We start from the raw sequence: 20,668 nt of genomic DNA, 5'->3' as shown, positions 1-20,668 counted from the left end.
GTCTGTTCAATATTGCCCATGGTTCTGAGTGCCTAGGTGACAGGGAGAAGGGCTTGGGGACTGTTATAGCCTCACTACACATTCTCTCTAAAATGCCTCACCATCTAACTTATGCCCCAACATTTGACCTAAGTTTCTCTTTCAAAGGTCATGGGTGACCTCCTGATTCTGAAGTTCAAGGCTTTCTCCAAGCCCTAAATCTCTTTCTCTAGCATTTAACATTACTGACCATTAGCCCATTTCTTGGCTCCTCTGACACTGTTCTATTCTTATTCAAATTATCCCACTCTTTCCTGATCCTACTAACATAGCTTGCTTCATATTTCCTAAGAAGTACAGTATTTACTCCAAGTAAATATTTCCTAAGGTTATTTCTTATTCCAAGAGGCACTTTTAAAAAGAGCTTGAAATATGATGAAAGAAGTGGGAAAAGCTGTGCATGCTAGCTAACATCAATGAGATTTACCACTAGCAATGGGTTTATGCTGATTCTTCAATGTTTATCATTAAATGTTTGAGACTAAGTGGAGGAGCTTCTTAAAGATGAATGAGTTTTCTAAAGTGGGTCAGTGGCATCTCCTACCCCAGGTTTTTAACAAAACTTAATTATTGAACAGCTAAATTAGTCACCCCAGGGATGAAATAAAGATTTCTTTACCTTTCCATCTGTTGTCTCAACAAGTAGTCTGCCATCACCTCCACTCCCTTTAATCTCAGCTTCAACATAAGCATTCTTCGCATCATGAATCCAGCACTTTTTCTTCCCTACAGAGGAAAAAAATGGATTCCTAACTACAGTTCTTATAGGAAATGTACATTGGACAGTTTCATACTGACAGACATGGTCTCATTTCTGCTGTCTGCTTATTGACTTGGAGTCACCAACATAAGAAATTGCAAAGTTAGATAAAATCATGAAAACCCATCCAGAAGATAAACCCACCTAAGGACTGTATAGGAACAAGAAACATTTTAGCCAATGGAGATTGGAAACATTTTGCTACATGACAGTTAAGTGCCAACCATTACCCACCCCTCCATCCCCAGCACTTACCTCCCACTAACAGCTCCAGGTGTTGGGCGATTGGCCTGGTGCTCTTACCCTTTCTAGCTCCTCTCCAAAAAACATCACTCAAGAAAAGCCTGGTTACAACTAAGTGAAAATTTAGGTTACTGTGCATGTCTGTGAGGGTTTCTTTAGACCTTATTTCTTATTTTGGAATGAAAGCCTTAATAATAAAGACTATTATATGGTAGAATTGGAGAGGGGAAGATTGAGGAGAGAGAATGAGTTATTTCTGTCATACATCTTAATTGATTCATATTTTCCCCATATATTATTTTTCTCTCTCTCTGCCTCCTCTACTCCATGTCTCACGCGTTAGCAAAGCAGCCCTCTACAAGGGGATTAACCAACAAGAGGCTCTAGGTGAAACAAGCCAGAATTCTTACGAGCAGCTGAGGCAGCTTCTTTTGGCCTCACTGAGATGCTTCTCAAGTCCTCTTCCACCTGAGGCAGATAGCCAGGGAAGAAACATACTTTGAAAAGAAAGTGAGTCTTTTTTTAATTAATGGATTTTATTTTTTATTTATTTTTCATTTTTATATTTTTAATTAGAGTAGAATTGCTTTACAATGTTGTGTTAGTTTTTGCCATACAACACCATGAATCAGTTATACGTATACATATATCCCCTCTCTCCCTACATCATACCCCTCCAGGTCAACACAGAGCACTGAGCTCCCTGTGCTATACAGCACCTTCCCACTAGTTATCTTACACATGATAGTGTATGTATGCCAGTGAGTCTTATCAGAAGCTCACAGAAGTCCCCGTTCACATCTCTTCAGGTAGACGGGGAGAGGGGGGAAGGAGAGTATTTGGCTGGAAGAAGGAAAATCCGAGTCCATGGTGGTGGGAGGCATAGAGAAGGCGCCACTGCAGCCATGCACTGGAGGGTAGTGTCAACTCCATCCCAACTCCCCAGCACAGGAACCACAAAAGCTAGGAAGTCTCACTCCTGCAGGACAGACAGCTTCACCAGACGACCCCCTAGAGATGAACGGTAGGACTTGAGGACAGAGTGTGTGAGACAGAGTTTTCACCCCTCAAACTGCTGGGCAAGAGAATTTTTGTGTTCCTATCTGGTTTATTTTGCATTTGCTTCTACTTGTTTGCATTTTAAATACTGGCTTTAATTGTATCTATCATTTTGATCTTCTTGCAAAAACTAATTTTGCTTTGTGTTGTGTTTATGGTTGAATGGCATCACCGACTCAATGGACATGATTTTGGGTAAACTCCGGTAGCTGGTGATGGACAGGGGGGCCTGGCGTGCTGCAGTCCATGGGGTCACAAAGAGTCAGACATGACTGAGCAACTGAACTGAACTGTGTTTATGAAAATAGGCTTGTTTTTGAAAAGCACCATTTGCATACATTGTGTGCATTTAAGAGAAAGGTAGTGTATTTTTTTTTAATTCTCTTCTTTATTTGATAGACCCAGGTATCAGTGCTCCCCCCAATAAAGCACTCCCCACCTACCCCCCATGTGTCTCACATCTACAAACACAAACACACAAAATCTAGATCCATCTTCATTTCTTGTCGACCTGGGCAGTACCAATAACACACTGGTTCACCTTGGAGGCAAAGCGTAGGGAGTTGAGGGACTTGGAGACATTCTCTTCTAGGGGAGAAATGTTCACAAATGTGAGCATCTTAGCACTGCCACCCAGAGAGTTCTGCAGCAGGTAAGTGAGCTTGCTGTTTTGGTAAGGCCCATGGAACTCCTTGTTGCTCAAGGCCATGATGACCAGCCCCAGCGTGGACAGGCTGCTGTTAATGGCCTGTGTTTCCCGAAGGTGTTCCCGCTCCCCAGGGCCGAGGGATAAGCCAGGGTCTAGCTTCCCAGCCAAGTCCACAAGGCTGAGGAGGGGCCGCGCAACTGCAGGCCTCAGCCAACGTGCTCCCCAGAGATCTGCAATTGGACCACTCTGTGACTATGCGATGAGCACTCATTCTGGGCTATACGGGCAACAGCCCGGTTCTGGTGGGCTAGTCTCTCTCTCACTGGAGACAGGAACATAGAGCGTGTTGGTGACATTAAGGTCCTCGATGCCTGGCCCTGCCTGGCAAATCACACATTCACCTCCCTGGCCCTTCTGGGTCCCAGGGGCCAGCAGGTCTCAGACAGTCTCGTTGTAGATCTCTACGTAACTTGCCACAAAACTGTAGGTCCAGCCCTGGCCACTTAGTTCCTGGGCCACAGAAAAGAGGTGCCGCAGGGCCCAAGGGATCAGCCCCTCCATCTGGGGGTCTCCCCTAGGCCCACCCTCCATGGTGAAGGTCTTGCCACTGCCTGTCTAGCCATAGGTAAAGATGCACACTGGATAGCCATCCAGGGCTGACTGGACAAGCATGGAAATCTCCTCAAACACCATCCTGTCCACTCCCTGATGGGAACACCCGGTCAAAGGAGAAGTCATGGCGAGTAGGGGCAGCTGGCACCCCACTCAGGGTCCCACACAGCTCGTCAGACTAGGAGAGGTTGAGGCAGGTTGGAGGGTCAGAGGGCCCACAGGGGCCAGAGGGAAACTGGAAGAAGCTATGGGATGGAGTGGACTCCCCTGGAAGGATGGGGCAGACCCGGCAGAACACACAGATGTTGCCTTTGAGTTTCTGCAGTTGGTTTTGTAACCGCTGGCGCTTCATCTTGAGCCCGTGGAGATGTTCTTCCCACTCAGCCAGTAAGGCCTCCCAGACTGCAGCCTTCTGGCACAGAGATGCCACCTCGGCTTGGCTGTCCGACAGAGAAGCTTCTGAGATCTGCAGACTCCTCTCCTGCTCTTTCAGCCGGGCAGCCAGTCCCCTCCATTCCTCCTGTAATCTCAGCTGTTCTTTCTGGAGCTCTTGCACTAAGCCCTCCTTCGTGCCCAGCCACTTTTCCAGCTCCAGGACCCGGGAACTCAGGTTCCCCAGCTCCCGCTGGCCTGCTCAGCCTGGGCCCGCACCTAGTCAACTCCAGGACCAACTCCAGTGTCAACTTCCAGTGTCCTGCACTCTGCCCCAAGGGCCAAGGCCTGTTGCTGGGCCTCCCTGAGCTGGTCGCACAGCTGTTGGTTCTCCTGGTCCAACATTTGCTTCCTCTCACCATAACATTTCAGCTCTGCATTGAGGTCACATAACTGCCCCTTTAAGTCCCAGACTGGACATTTGGGTTTCTTCCCTTCCACCATGGGAGGGGCAGCTGTTGTTCCAGGCTTCTGGGCAGGAACAACAGGACCTGGCTTCTGAGTCTTCAGCACTGTGGCAACAGCTGTGGAACATCAGGGTCTTGGCTTCTTGGGAGCTTTGGGCACTGAGGTCTAGCCTTGTGTCTGTGGCATGGAGGTGAGGGCTGCTGCTCTGGGGTGGGTCGTGGCCACTCTGGTGCCCAGGCCTGCTGCTATTTTCTTCTCAGGCTTCAAGGCCTCCTCCATCTGGTCAGGCCTCCTCTTCAGCCTGCGTCCTAAGAGAGACAGCTGGGAAGCAGCCTTGGCCAGGGGTCTCTTCAGCTCTATGCTCCTCTTCACTTCCACCAATGGGACCTCTGCTGCAGCTCAGTGTCCAGCTTGGTGCCACTCACACCGGGCAAGCGCAGTGAAGAGGACACAGAGCTGGGGATCCCGGGACCCATGTTCTCTCAAGCGCTAGCGACACAAGAGTACGCACACTCCATGCTCCTAAGCTGCCTGCACCGCCTGTGTTTATAAACCAAGTGTTATTACTTGAAAGAAACATGGGTACCACCTGGAACAGATTTTCCTTTTGTTATTTATTAGAAAAAGAACCTAGGAAAAGAGATTAAGAGAGTTGTCCACAGTCACATAGATAATTAGTGGCAGTCATTAAAATAATGACTGTAGAAATTAGATCATTTACCTCCTAAGTCAGAGCTTTTCCACTAAAGCATTCTTTCTCTATCTTATATGCTGAGCTTTTTTCCCTCCAATTTTTCTCTCAAAAATAAGGTTCATCACCTGCCTCATGATCAGTTCTTTCTTTTATCAGCCCTGGAAACTGTGGAAGAGAAGAATTTTCAGAAGCACTTAAGTACCCAAGACCCAGTCTCAGAGCGGGATGGTTTTGAAGATGAAGTAAATGAACTCAGTCAACTTTTCTTTGCATTCTCATGAATAATTGCAAGGATGGAAACAGAGAGCAATGGCTTTGATTCAGGCTGCCTGGATTTTAGGCCTGGCTTAAGAAGATGTAAGGCAATGGTCTCAACTCTTTGAGCATTAGTTTTCTCATCTGAACACTCAGCAGTTTTATCTCCATGATTTCATATTTTTTAGGTGATTAAATACCTTTTCCAAGATAAAGGGAACATATGTTTATTGCAAAAAAGCTTTAAAATAGAGAACTGTATCAAGAAAAAAAAATTAAATAATCACCCATAATGGAACTCAGAAACTGTCATCTATCTGAAGCATTCTTTTCAAGTCTGTTTTCTATGATACTGATTAAAATTGAAGTAGCACTATATTTAGTTTGAAGTTATTTAAATAGTTTACTTTTTCTATAAAAATCACTTGCATTTACCTTGAAATGGTGTTTTGTTTCTATTTCTGAAAGCACACTTCCTCCCTGACAGCCAGTGATTCTAGTTTTCTTTCCCAGGTATCATAATAACGTGTTGTGTTTGTTTTTCATATTATTGTCTTCTTTGATCCTCGTGGAGGAAGGTAGGCAGAGAAAGCAGATGGTCCCATTTTAAAGATGAGGAAACTGAGGCTCAGTAAGGTAAAGTGATTTGCTCTAATTAGACTGCCAGAAAGAATCAAGGACAGGGAATTGAAAGCAAAGTGAAGATGTTAGTCGCTCAGCTGTGTCCGACTCTTTGTCATCCCATGGACTGTAGCCCGCCAGGCTCCTCTGTCAGCAGAATGCTCCAGGCAAGAATATTGGAGTGGGTTGCCATTTCCTTCTCCAGGGATCTTTCCGAACCAGGGATGGAGTACCAGGTCTCCTGCAGATTCTTTACTGTCTGAGCCACCAGGGAAGCCCTACTTGGCAAATACTCTTATCACACTGCTTCCATTTGGCCTGAGTTCAAAAAGCATACTCCATTGTCTACTCCCCCAAGGGGATGGAAAACTTCTGCTGACTCTCTTTGTGCTGCCAGTGCATTTCTATGAGAAAGGATTGTTTGGCTAAAAAAAAAATTAATTAGAAATTGTGTGGATTGTGATATTTTAAGTAATTTTTACTGTGCTGATTCTAAATTGTATCATCCAATTATCTCAGATGCTTTGGCATTTTGATTTTCTCCTGAAAGTACTAGGATCTTATCCCTTATCATCTAACTACCTGTGATGAGCTTCTGCATGACCACTTCTGACCTCAGGAGTAGTTCTGTTATTGTATATGATTTGATGGATTATAATTAGCTCCTGTAAATCCAATCAGAGAAATGAAACCCAATGACTGGAAACTGGGAACTGATCCAGGACTGGTCTATGATGGAAATAGAATATCCTGCCTAACTGGCTTGAATTATAATTGGTTATATTAAACTCTAATGTTGACTAATTTGGAGTACTAGAATGACTCTCAGTCAGGGTTTATGCTGCACTGTTGAACACTTTTTTTGGAATTGAGATATATAAGTGGCTTGATGCTGGATCACACTGTGAATCTGACTCTAAATCTCCAATTAACCAAAATTCAGAAGATGACCATGTAACCCAGACATGTAAAGAAAGGGGGGGTGGTGGAAATGTAACATTTAGAGATTTTAATGTAGTACTCAGCCTTTATCTTGTGGATAAATCTTCATTAACCTTTGTTCTTGCTGTAACTACCAAGAAATTATTCATCAGGGAGAGCAAGTCTCCCAATTATCTTCTGTTTAGTGTTGGCCGAGTGACCCTCCTAATCTAGAAGACAGCCTGAGGGCAAAGTTCCAGCATCAGCAAAACCTGAGGAGGGCCCGGGACAATTTCTGTCTCACCTACCTTCCTGGAGCCTCTTCCATTATTCTTCTTCTCAGTGCACCAACCCTTAAAGTCTAACCTCAGCGCCTCTCTCTGTCCTACTATTTACCCACACGAAGAGGTTTCTGAGAAGGGCTTTATCTAGGACCCACCTGGGCATGTCTATGCTGTAATCAGTTCAGTTCAGTAGCTCAGTCGTGTCCGACTCTTTGCGACCCCATGAACTGCAGCATGCCAGGCCTCCCTGTCCATCACCAATTCCCGGAGTTTACTCAAATTCATGTCCATCGAGTCGGTAATGCCATATCCAACCATCTCATCCTCTGTCATCCCCTTCTCCTCCCGCCTTCAATCTTTCCCAGCATCAGGGTCTTCTCCAATGAGTCAGTCATTCACATCAGGTGGCCAAAGTATTGGAGCTTCAGCTTCAGCATCAGTGCTTCCAATGAATGACCAGGTCTGATTTCCTTTAGGATTAACTGGTTTGATCTCTATTCAGTCCAAGGGACTCTCAAGAGTCTTATCCAACACCACACTTCAAAAGCATCAATTCTTTGGCACTCAGCTTTCTTTATAGTCCAACTCTCACATCTATACATGACTACTGGAAAAACCATATTTTTGACTAGACAGACCTTTGTTGGTAAAGTAATGTCTCTGCTTTTTAATATGCTGTCTAGGTTGGTCATAGCTTTTCTTCCAAAGAGCAAGAGTCTTTTAATTTCATGGCTGCAATCACCATCTGCAGTGATTTTGGAGCCCCCCAAAATAAAGTCTCTCATTGTTTCCCCATCTATTTGCCATGAAGTGATGGGACCAGATGCCATGATCTTAGTTTTCTGAATGTTGAAGCCAATTTTTTCACTCTCCTCTTTCACTTTCATCAAGAGGCTCTTTAGTTTTTCGCTTTCTGCTATAAAGGTGGTGTCATTTGCATATTTGAGGTTATTGATATTTCTCCCGGCAATCTTGATTCCAGCTTGTGCCTCATCCAGCCTGGCATTTCACATGATGTACTCTGCATATAAGTTAAATAAGCAGAGTGACAATACATAGCCTTGATGTACTCCTTTCCTAATTTGGAACCAGTCTGTGGTTCCATGTTCAGTTCTAACTGTTGCTTCTTGACCTGCATACAGATTTCTCAGGAGGCAGGTCAGGTGGTCTGGTATTACCATCTCTTGAAGAATTTTCCAGTTTGTTGTGATCCATCCAAACAGTCAAAGGCTTTGGCGTAGTCAATAAAGCAGAAGTAGATGTTTTTCTGGAACTCTCTTGCTTTTTTGATGATCCAGTGGATTTTGGCAATTTAATCTCTGGTTCCTCTACCTTTTCTAAATCCAGCTTGACTATCTGGAAGTTCATGGTTCATATACTGTTGAAGCCTGACTTGGAGAATTTTGAGCATTACTTTGCTAGCGTGTGAGATAAGTGCAATTGTGAGGTAGTTTGAACATTCTTTGGCATTGCCTTTCTTTGGGATTGGAATGAAAAATGATCTTTTTCAGTCCTGCGGCCACTGCTGAGTTTTCCAAATTTGTTGGCACATTGAGTGCAGCACTTTCACAGCATCATATTTAGGACTTGAAACAGCTCAACTGGAATGCCATCACCTCCACTAGCTTTGTTCATAGTGATGTTTCCTATGGCCCACTTGACTTCACATTCCAGGATGTCTGGCTCTAGGTGAGTGATCACACCATCGTGGTTATCTGGGTCATGAAGATCTTTTTTGTATAGTTCTTCTGTGGATTCTTACCACCTCTTCTTAATATCTTCTGCTTCTGTAGGTCCATATGATTTCTGTCCTTTATTGTGCCCATCTTTGCATGAAATGTTCCCCTGGTATCTCTAATTTTCTTGAAGAGATCTCTAGTCTTTCCCATTCTATTGTTTTCCTCTATTTCTTCGCATTGATCACTGAGGAAGGCTTTCTTATCTGTCTTTGCTATTCTCTGGAACTCTGCATTCCAATAGGTATATCTTTCCTTTTCTCCTTTGCCTTTAGCTTCTCTTCTCTTATCAGCTATTTGTAAGACTTCTCCAGACAACCATTTTGCCTTTCTTTTTCTTGAGGATGGTCTTGATCACTGCCTCTTGTACAATGTCATGAACCTCTGTCCATAGCTCTTCAGGCACTCTGTCTATCAGATCTAATACCTTGAATCTATTTGTCACTTCCACTGTATAATCATAAGCGATTTGATTTAGGTCATACATGAATGGTCTAGTGGTTTTCCCCACTTTCTTCGATTTAAGTCTGAATTTGGCAATAAGGAGCTCATGATCTGAGCCACAGTCAGCTCTCAGTCTTGTTTTTGCTGATTTTACAGAGCTTCTCCATCTTTGGCTGAAAAGAATACAATCAATCTGATTTTGGTAGTGACCATCTGGTGATGTCTATGTGTAGAGTCTTCTCTTGTGTTGTTGGAAGAGAGTGTTTGCTATGACCAGTGAGTTCTCTTGGCAAAACTCCACTAGCCTTTGACCTGCTTCATTTTGTACTCCAAGGCCAAATTTGCCTATTACTTCAGGTATCTCTTGACTTCCTACTTTTGCATGCCAGTCCCCTATAATGAAAAGGACATCTTTTTTGGGTGTTAGTTCTAGAAGGTCTTGTAGATCTTCATAGAACCATTCAACTTCAGTTTCTTCAGCATTACTGGTTGGGCCATAGACTTGAATTACTGTGATATTGAATGGTTTGCCTTGGAAATGAACAGAGATCATTCTGTCGTTTTTGAGATTGCATCCAAGTACTGCATTTTGGACTCTTTCATTGCCTATGATGGCTACTCCATTTCTTCTAAGGGATTCTTGCCCACAGTAGTAGATATAATTGTCATCCCATCTACAAGATGGCGGAGTAGAAGAATGTTCACTCATCTTCTCCTGAGAGAACTCCAAAATTACAATCCGCTGCTGAAGAGCCATCGACAGGAGAATGTTGGATCCTACCAAAAAAAAAAAAAGATACCCTACATCCAAGGGCAAAGGAGAAGCCCCTGCAAGATGGTAGGAGGGGGGAAATCACATTTAGAATCAAACCTCATACCCGCCAGAGACGCTCAGAGAGCTCAAAGAAACATTGTGTGCAGCAGGACCCAGAGACCCCACAGAGACTGAGCCAAAACTGTTTTTGAGTGTCTCCTGCAGAGGTATGGGTCAGCAGTGGCCTGCTGCAGTGTCAGAGGCTCTGGATGTAGCAGACCTGGGTATGGCATAAGCCCTCTTGGAGGAGGTTGCTATTAATCCCACCATAGAGCTCCAGAACTTACACAGGGCTGGGGAAACAGATTCTTGGAGGGCACAAACAAAACTTTGTGTGCACCAGGACCCAGGAGAAAGGACCAATGACCCCACGAGAGACTGACCCAGACTTTCCCATGAGTGTCCAGGAGTCTCCAGTAGAGGTGTGGGTCTGCAGTGGCCTGCTTCAGTGTTGGGGGCACTGAGTGCAGCAGTGCATGCATGGGAACTTTTGAAGGAGGTCTCCATTATCTTCATTACCTCCACCATAGTTTGGCCTTAGGTCAAACAACATGAGGGAACACAGCCCTGGCCATCAACAGAAAATTGGATTAAAGATTTACTGAGCATAGCCCCTCCCATCAGAACAATACCCAGTTTCCCCCTCACAGTCTCTCCCATCAGGAAACTTCCACAAGCCTCTTATCCTTATCCATCAGAGGGCAGAGAGAATGAAAACCACAGTCACAGAAAACTAACCAAACTGATCACATGGACCACAGACTTGTCTGACTCAATGAAACTTTGAGGCATGCCCAAGGGCCACCCAAGATGGATGGGTCATGTTGGAGAGTTCTGACAAAACGTGGTCCCCTGGAGAAGGGAATGGCAAACCACTTCAGTATTCTTGCCTTGAGCACCTCACGAACAGTGTGAAAAGGCAAAAAGATAGGACACTGAAAGATGAACTCCCCAGGTTGGTAGGAGGCCAACATGCTACTGGAAATCAGTGGAGAAATAACTCCAGAAAGAACAAAGAGAAGGAGCCAAAGCAAAAATAGCACCCAGCTGTGGTTGTGACTGGTGATGGAAGTAAAGCCTGATGCTATAAAGAGCAATATTGCATAGGAACCTGGAATATCAGGTCCATGAATCAAGGAAAAACTGGAAGTGGTCAAAGAGATGGCAAGAGTGAACATCGACATTTTAGGAATCAGTGAACTAAAAATGGACTGGAATGGGTGAATTTAACTCAGATGACCATTGTATCTACTACTGTGTTGTCACAGTGCTTCCTTAGAGAGAAAACCTGTCATAGCAACCAGAACCAGGGTCTGGGCTGTCTCCCAGGGCTCCTGCTCTTCCTCACAAACCCCCATCTTTACCCTCCACACCCTGAACTCCTCAATTGCTCAGAGGTTCACAGAGACAGACTGTACTCCAAGCAAATAAGTTAGGCTCCAGAAATGACGGCTCCTCCACTCTGATATCTCAGTAAAATAAAGTGAAGCTAGCAGCTGCCATAAGACTTACCATCGAAGGCCATGGCCTGAAGCAGAAGCAGCTCATCCTTGCTTATCCTGAGGAAGGCCGCGGTCTCGCCGAGCTCTGACAGGTCCATCCTCCTTAAAGTGATCCTCCCAGTCAGGTTGAGACCTTAAAGTGAGCCAAAAAGATTCACTCTGCAGAAGACAGGTGTAGGAAGGAACCAGGGGAAAGGAGGCATCAGGAACTGAGGGGAGAAATTATTCACTATAGACAGACCCTCAAAGGTTGAGTTTTCTTTTTAACTATCTCTCTGCCGTGTCTCAAGTATATGATGAAGTTCTACACAAGGAGTCTCACTCTAGCAGGATCCATTTATGCAGGTGGCACAGAAAGTCCAATGCCTAGAGTCCACAATGCTTTTAGGCGGGCCACAAAAATATTTTAATTTCTTCTAAAAGCAGAAGAAAAAGGGACTTCCCTGGTGATCTAGTGATTAAGACTTTGCCTCCTAATGCAGGGGGTGTGGGTTTGACCCCTGGTCAGGGAGCTAAGATCCCACATGTTTTGTGGCCAAAAAACCAAAACAAAAAATGGAAACAATATTATAACAAATTAAAGACTTAAAAATGGTTCACATTAAAAAAAAAGCAGAAGAAATATGTGAAAATAATATTAATGACATATAATGATGAAACCAGCCTGGATTATATTAATCAGTCTTTATACCAACCAACACAGTTGTAAAATCCAATTTTTAGTACTTTTTGTGAAGGAAGGAGCCCACAAAGACAAAAATGCCCACAGCCTATAAAAGTCATCATGCAATCCTGAAGCCCAGAGCTCTGACCCTGGTGGGTGGTGGGATGGAGTAGACTGAGAAACAGAGCGTTATGGACGCTAGGGCCCTTGTAGGAGTGGAGGAAAGGCTTGCAGGTATCCAGGTACACTCAGGAAGATGGTGCATTGTAGCCAGATCATGGCAGCAAAGAAGGAAGTTATTCAGACAAATGCCCAGCATTAGAGAATAAAGGAATAAAAAGGTGAGTACTGCAGCAGAGGTGAGTGTCTGGGAGCAGGCAGTACATGAAACTGCTGATAGATATTTAGGGAGCTATGCTAGGACAGCACATGCCAGAGGAAGGAAAGCAGGCTTTGTGGTGAATAGAGTGAACAGAGTAAGGAGTACATCAGCTCGAGCAAGGCAGTTTCCAGTCTCGGAGGGACTGGGTTGCTGGGCAAATTATCAGGACTAAATTCATTGAATATTCATGCTACACCCAACACTTTACTTATTTTATCTTTAATCTGCACACTTCACATTTGAAAATGAGAAGAAAAAATCTGGGCTGTCACAATCCCAAATGAGAAGTCATTCTCTCTAATTGGACAAAAAAGTTCTTAGGCTTTTTCCTCTCCACTTGTTTGCATGGGCAAGTCTTAGTACCCTCATTTTATAGATGAGAAGGTAGAGGAGGGCTTTCCAAGGTGGCTTAGCTCTGATTTACCTCATGACTAAAGAGCTCCATGGTCTACTCCCTCCTGAATGAACTGCAATCACTTTCTACTTCACACATGCGTGAAAATTAACAAGCCTAATCATGTATTTTATGGCACATAATCTATTTTCTGCTTTGCAGTGACTTGGGTGTATCCATGACAGCATCTCTGGAGTGCGGTTTAGAGCAAAGTCTACTGGTCTAGCCCAAGAGTTAAGTTTTATTTCTGCTAGAAAATAAGCATACAATTTATACTAACAGAAAGTCACAATTTCTCTATGTTCACTTTCCTTCCCTACATAATGCAAGGACTAGTCATAATCTATAGGGACATTTCCCAAGATAGAAGTACTCATCAGAAGTCCATGAGCCAAAGCCCAGAGATAGGACCGGGGGTGATATTTCCCAGGAGGAAAAGACAAAATTGACCTTTCTGCAGGTAAGCGTTCAGATTTAGGATTTGTAATAATAATACATAGTAAGCACTTGAATAGATAAAATGGAGCTAGATAAGGGAGAGCTCTGAAAGTCAGGCAGAGAAGTTTCAGAATAGACTCTAGGAAACATCATAAACTCTGGGCAAGGGCATGAGGGGAAGCAGTATTTTAGGAAAATGGTTCTGGCAGCACATTCAGGGTGGATTCAAAAAGAGAGAAGCTGTTGTCAGGGAGACAAGTTGTCAGTCTGTATTTGTGAGAGAACTGAACCATATCCTCCTCTCACTATGTGTGACTTCCTGGTGACTTGTACGCAATAGACAGTAGAGCTCAGGAAGTATATTTTGAAATGGAAGAAATCCATAAATTTCCTGAAGTGTGAGTGTGTGTATGTGTGTGCATGTACACATTTCCTGGAAAGATACCTAAGAAACAGATATCTGGGGAGTGGGGACGGGATATGGGTGGGAGGAGGAGACCGTTACTCTACACTTCATACCATTCTGGTCTGTTTCAATTTGTGGCATGTGCATGCACTTTCATATTTAACAGATTTTTTAAAGTAGTTCTTATTATAACACCAAGGATAAAGAGCTCACATTAAGATACAGAGCACATAGCTGTGTAAATCGTTTTCCTAGTCTAGACCACTTAGCATAATTAAAGATGTAGAAACGAGCCCTATCCAGGAGGAAACTGCATTGCCAGGAGTATAACTGTTTGGAGGTAAGTAACTAAGGCCAAGAGAATGACCCACCTGAGTGCCTTTGAAGTGAGTACAAAGTCCACATTACATGTATCCATTATTTACAGGGTGTGTTAGTCACTCAGTCATATCCAACTCATATCTACAGCCGCATGGACTGTAGCCTGCCAGTCTCCTCTGTCTATGGAATTCTTTAGGCAAGAATACTGGAGTGGGTTGGCTTTCCCTTCTCTAGGGGATCTTCCTGACCTGGGGATCGAACGAACCCAAGTCTCTTGCATTGCAGGCAGATTCTTTACTGTTTGAAGCCCATTTACAGAGTACTTAGACAATATTACTCTCAGAAAGCTGGACTCAGAGAGAGGCCTTAGATACTCATACATGTTTGTTGTAAAGCCAAACAACTCTTTCTGCTCTGTTCTAGCACTCACTTTTTCAGGGACTAAGTAAATAAGTATACAAACCACCATGATCCCATTTACATTCACATGATACAATTTCCTTAGTTAAACATCTTGGTTACCAAGTGAAGACAAGGCGTGGGAAGGCCTTATATGAAAGGGAGAGTTGACATGTGAGCTTTTCACCTTGGCCTGGAAAGGATCTTGCTGGTCAGAACCTAGCTGCCCTTGGCAGATGATAAGTTAACAGCTGTGTGAGAAGTGACACCAGCTTGCGTGACCAGCTATTCCAAGGTGGCTGGGGATTGAAGCATCTCCCAGGATTTGGGACTTTTAGTGCTCAAACCAGGAAAGTCCCATGTAAGCTGGAAAAAGTTGGTTACCCTCCTTTTAAGTCTAGAGTAATTCAGTAATTTTAAAAACAAAACCTCTAGTTTGGAAATCAGCTATTTTTATGCTTGCTGGTGGTATTTTCTGTGGTTCTGTCTCTCTCTAGGTATTTTGTCAGTAGCTTTTTGAAAACATCCATTTATTCTCTCACTCAGTATATACATATTGCCCATCAGTAACTGCCCATACTAGGCTTGGGGGCTGCAGAGTTGAGCAGGATAAATACACTCTTAGCTCTCTTAGAGTTAGAGATTGGAACTAGGTTGGGCAGGGTTGGGTGAGGGTATTCCTTCCATCTTGAATTATGGCTACACTTAGTCAAATTTGCTGAGAAAAATCTTCACATCCCAGGAAGGAGTAGAGCTGGTTTTGCAGCAGAAGCCCAGGAGATGGTGGAAGCCAGGGGAAGAGGTGAGTTTGTGTGGCCATGACTCCCACTTACCACTCAGCTAAAACCTCAGGCTGGGTTATGCTGTTCTTGACACTGTTCTCGGACAGGTCCCATCCCTCCCCAATTATCCCCTGCCTGCTGCTTCAATGGAAGGGTTCCCATCTTTCGAAATGAACTCTGTGAGTCATTTCCAATTTCTCCTTCTCTCTCAGGCCCACATTCAATTGATCACCAAGTCCTATTGATTCTATAATTATTCAGTTCTTAGCTACTTTTAGCAGACACGATTTTGCATACCCACTGAGCCCACACACTCCTCTGAGGAGCTCCGGCCATCATCCACAGGCAAAGAAACACAAGCTGTTGTGTCTGTCAGGTGACACTCTTGTCCTGGCCCAGCAAATACACCAAGTCTGAATACCTGATCCAATCAGGGTGTCTGTTCCTGGAAGACAGATTCAGGACTTAGATGCCACTCTCATCCTGGGTCCTTTGCTTGAAGTGAGTTGTACAGACTTGGGGGTTGAGGTGGGCATTGTGTTGTGGTCACGTGGTGCCACATACATGGTAATCAGCAGAAGCTTCAACAGAGAGGAAATCAAGAAGGAGGAGAAGCGGTAATAAGGGACTGAGGAAAGAAAGAGAGCTTGCTTGCTTATGTGCCAAATAACTTTCGCAATTACAGACCTTTTGAGACCTAGATTCAGTCTCTGCCTTTGGTTTTCAAAAAATCTTTCAATAACCTGCCAGAAAATCCCTAATTCATTCCCCTAAACTCAACCTTAAATTATCTTAAGTGTGTTTCTGGCTTTGCCATAAAAAATCCTTAATGAAGACATGATGTTCCAGTCTTTGTCTTAATACAGATTCTTATCTAATCTCTTAAGATGATGTGAAGATTCAGTTCAGTTCAGTTCAGTCGCTCAGTCATGTCCAACTCTTTGCAACTCCATGAACCGCAGCACGCCAGGCCTCCCTGTCCATCACCAACTCCCAGAGTCCACCCAGACCCATGTCCATTGAGTTGGTGATGCCATCCAACCATCTCATCCTCTGTCATCCCCTTCTCCTCCTGCCCTCAATCTTTTCCAGCATCAGGGTCTTTTCCAATGAGTCAGCTCTTCGCATCAGGTGGCCAAAGTATTGGCATTTCAGCTTTAGCATCAGTCATTGCAATGAATATTCAGGACTGATTTCCTTTAGGATGGACTGGTTGGATCTCCTTGCAGTCTAAGGGACTCTCAAGAGTCTTCTCCAACACCACAGTTCAAAAGCATCAATTCTTGGGCACTCAGCTTTCTTTATAGTCCAACTCTCACATCCATACATGACCACTGGAAAAACCATAGCCTTGACTAGACGGACCTTTGCTGACAAAGTAAAGTCTCTGCTTTTCAATATGCTTTTCAATAGTCTCTGTATATTGAAGTTGGTCATAACTTTCCTTCCAACGAGTAAGCGTCTTTTAATTTCATGGCCATCTGCAGTGATTTTGGAACCCAGAAAAATAAAGTCTGACACTGTTTCCACTGTTTCCCTATCTATTTGACATGAAATTATGGGATCGGATGCCATCATCTTAGTTTTCTGAATGTTGAGCTTTAAGCCAATTTTTTCACTCTCCTCTTTCACCTTCATCAAGAGGCACTTTAGTTCTTCTTCACTTTCTGCCATAAGGGTGGTGTCATCTGCATATCTGAGGTTATTGATATTTCTCCCGGAAATCTTGATTCCAGCTTGTGCTTTATCCAGCCCAGCGTTTCTCATGATGTACTCTGCATATAAGTTAAATAAGCAGGGTGACAATATACAGCCTTGACATACTCCTTTTCCTATTTGGAACCAGTCTGTTGTTCCATGTCCAGTTCTAACTGTTGCTTCCTGACCTGCATACAGGTTTCTCAACAGACAGGTCAGATGGTCTGGTATTCCCATCTCTTTCAGAATTTTCCACAGTTTATTGTGATCCACACAGTCAAAGGCTTTGGCATAGTCAATAAAGCAGAAATAGATGTTTTTCTGGAACTCTCTTGCTTTTTCGATGATCCAACGGATGTTGACAATTTGATCTCTGGTTCCTGTGCCTTTTCTAAAACCAGCTTGAATATCTGGAAGTTCACAGTTGATGTATTGCTGAAGCCTGGCTTGGAGAATTTTAAGCATTACTTTACTAGCATGTGAGATGAGTGCAATTGTGCAGTAGTTTGAGCATTCTTTGGCATTACCTTTCTTTGGGATTGGAATGAAAACTGACATTTTCCAGTCCTGTGGTCACTGCTGCATTTTCCAAATTTGCTGGCATATTGAGTGTAGCACTTTCATAGCATCATCTTTGAGGATTTGAAATAGCTCAACTGTAATTCCATCACCTCCACTAGCTTTGTTCATAGTGATGCTTCCTAAGGCCCATTTGACTTATATATAAATAAAAGTCAGCACAGTGTCTGATGCATTGTAAAATTTCAATGTATGTTAACTACTCTTATTACTATTCACAAGCATTTGTTCTGGGTTTCAATGCTAAATTGATTACAGAATCTGAGATGTGTAAAACCATAATAAAGGACAATACCTTTGGGAAGAAGAGAGGGGGGACAGAAATACACAAATTGGCAGCTGTATTTGGGTGGATGCAGGTGAGACAAGGGGATCATTTATGTGGGTGGTGCTCTGTCCTGGGAGGTCACACTGACTCTAGTCCTCTCACCAATGACCACAGTGAGTGGTCTTTCCAGCAGTCTTTCCTCTTTCAGTCAGGGTTAGTTAGATGATACATTTCTCGAGGGAGGATACACAGAGACTGTCTGGTTTGAAATCCTCACCACCTTGGCATTTTATTGCCCTCACTGTAAGCAGAAACTCAATGTCTATTAAGTAAGTTGTTAAAAGAGGTAAAGTATTAGCAACCCCAACAGTTTTCAAGTTGGTTTCATCATAATTGATTAGATTCACTTGAGTTCTTCATCAAGTTAGGTTATTATGCGTGTTTACTTGCAAAGGCTTCCACTGCTGGGAAACCGTGATGCAAGTAATAAGAAGAAATATTAATATTCCTCTGAGTAAACAAACACTAAGAATGTCTCAACAAAGCCTCTTCCGTTATTAAAATTGGAGACAAAGTGCCTGCAAACGAGAATGGATTTATCCAGATGTCAACAGAGGAAAGGGAGAATTATCAAGCACTTAAATGATTCCCAACAAGCTGGAACATGTGTCTCAAGGCAGTAAGTGAAATACATTTACTTACAAGGCCCACTGAACACCACAAATCTGGGGAAATGCTACAAGATGCTCTTAATTAGGGGCACGACTGGAGAGACAAACAAAGATACCAATATCTCCTAATATTCATGCTGCTGGGATAATCTGTTACGTGCCTCAACTCAGCAAGGTTTACTCGGTAGAAAACTGCTGATCACTTCGTCTTTATGCATAAATCCGCCACCCCTTAACCAGTTATAATACCTACATTTTATTTATTTACATGCAGATTAGCTTTCTTAAAAAGCTGAGTCTTAGGAGAGAAATGTTAAAGTATCGAGGTGAATTGAACTATAAATCAAGCGTGTTGCAGAAATTATTACTTGGAGCACTCCAAGGAGTGATAACGATTCTCGCTCTACATCTCCGAGTGGTCCAGAGCTCACTTGCCATTCTGCTCCCCCTCCTCCCGGTCTCTCCCCAGCCTACCACCTCCCATCACACCACAGAAACTGTTCTTTCTAATGATCTTCTTTCTAAAGACAGATCCTAATGGTACTTTTTGGTCTCTAATCCTACTCCCTGGTTCTGGGATAACTTCCTCTCTCTGTTCTCTTCCCCTGTGTTAATTAACTAATCAAAGACCCATCCCCAGCAAACACAGAGCTTTATCAGTGACATTCCTCTTGAGCACCCCCCTTCCACTGGTGCCCCCTCCCAGCTTCTGGGGGCCCTTCTATCCTGTCCAACACCACCTTGCCACCTTGTCTCATTTCTTCCTGTCTCCCCAGCTTGGATCAAAATTCTGATTCTCTGTACTCAGCTATTTGCTATTTATCCAAAGGAAAAAATTCTAATTAAATTCTGTTATGCATTCATTGTCAAGTATGCCCTCTTAGGCACTACGCGTTAAAAGAGCAATAAGACCTCAAGAAGGTCCCATCCAACTGAGGGCTGGGCTACAGAGCTGTGTATCAGCTCTTACAATCCTCCATGAAAAATGCTAGGATAGAGCTGTACACAGGGTGATGCAGACCATGGAAGCATGCCCCTCTCACTTCTAATTGTATTTTAAAAATAAAAGTTTCCAAAGGAAAGAACCTCAAATGGCCTTAAAATGGTACCCATGGAGTCAGTAGCAACACTATTTTATAAGAGCAAACAATAGCTATCATTTCTGAGGATTTATTGGACACCAGGCACTGGCTTATGTGCTTTATATATATTAACTCTTTTAATCTCATAGCAGTTCTATGAAGACATTCATAATAACCCACATTTTATAAAGACACAGATTTGGAGAGGTAGCAAGTGATGTCTCTGGTTGGAAATCTGGATACATGAAAGCCATCCTTGATTCCTATCTCTCCCTTCACCTTCATATCCAATCATTTGCCAAGCTCTGCTGACTCTTTATCTAAATATCGATCAGAACCACCTATATTTTTTTCCATTCTCCACCAGCACCTGATCAAGGCCATTATCATTTCTCTCTTGGCTTATTGCTTTACTCTCTGGTTTGGTCTTTTGACAGCAGCCAATCCAGAATGAGGTCGCATCTACAGGGACACAATCATATTACTATCTTATTTAAAACCTTTCCACTTTTTTTCAATTTAACATAAAGTCCAAAATATTAACAGGACTTGCAGAGCTCTCCAGCATTTGTCCTGCCTGATGACCGCACCCTGTCTCCCATACTCTCATGACAGATGAGCCCTGGCTGGTGTATTCCTAGGAAGCACCAAGGAGTACTCTCTGATCTCTGGGCATTCACACAGGAGGTGACCTCTTGCTGGAACACTCAGTCCTTCCCCTCTGCCTCTGGCTAGTTCCCCATTACTCTTTGGGTCTCCATTAAGCAGTGTTTCTCCAAGAAGTGTTCTCTAGGCTGTGTCTCTCTTAGATATGTTCTTAGATCCCTTTACTACATGTATCATGGTAATCTTCATTCTGTATTATCTGTTGAAATTCTAGCTTCCTGACCAAACATAAGTGATCTTAGGGCAGGGAGTAGGTCTGCTCCATTCAGAGCGGATGCCAGACATCTGCACAGAGTAGGGCCTTGATAAATGCTTAGGAAATGAACCAACAAGCAAATTAGACCCATGAGTCTGACTCTTGAGCTCATGCTCCTAAGCATGATGCCATATAGCATTCTCGCTGAGCTTCAGCTTAGGAGGCATCGTGTCCTTAGTTAGAAAAGTA

At 43.5% G+C, this 20,668-nt stretch overlaps 1 protein-coding gene and 1 pseudogene across 1 annotated transcript in view; both read right to left on the bottom strand.

Moving 5' to 3' along the window:
- Positions 1-20,668, bottom strand: part of MYH15 (myosin heavy chain 15) — a 176,419-nt gene that overhangs the window by 139,321 nt on the left and 16,430 nt on the right. The window contains exons 3-4 of the mRNA XM_081572251.1: positions 11,484-11,632; positions 659-765 (exon numbers count right to left, since the gene is read on the bottom strand). Of these exons, the coding sequence (XP_081428377.1) occupies positions 659-765; positions 11,484-11,571 (195 nt within the window). The 5' untranslated portion in view covers positions 11,572-11,632. The remainder of the gene's footprint in view (positions 1-658; positions 766-11,483; positions 11,633-20,668) is intronic.
- Positions 2,598-4,345, bottom strand: LOC145539689 (kinesin-like protein KIFC1 pseudogene; annotated as a pseudogene).

Source organism: Giraffa tippelskirchi, chromosome 2 (assembly GCF_054371585.1).
Source record: "Giraffa tippelskirchi isolate mGirTip1 chromosome 2, T2T-mGirTip1v1.2.pri, whole genome shotgun sequence".
NCBI lineage: Eukaryota > Metazoa > Chordata > Mammalia > Artiodactyla > Giraffidae > Giraffa > Giraffa tippelskirchi.
The sequence above is the reverse complement of the archived record's forward strand: the minus strand, read 5'-3'. Positions and strand labels throughout refer to the sequence as shown.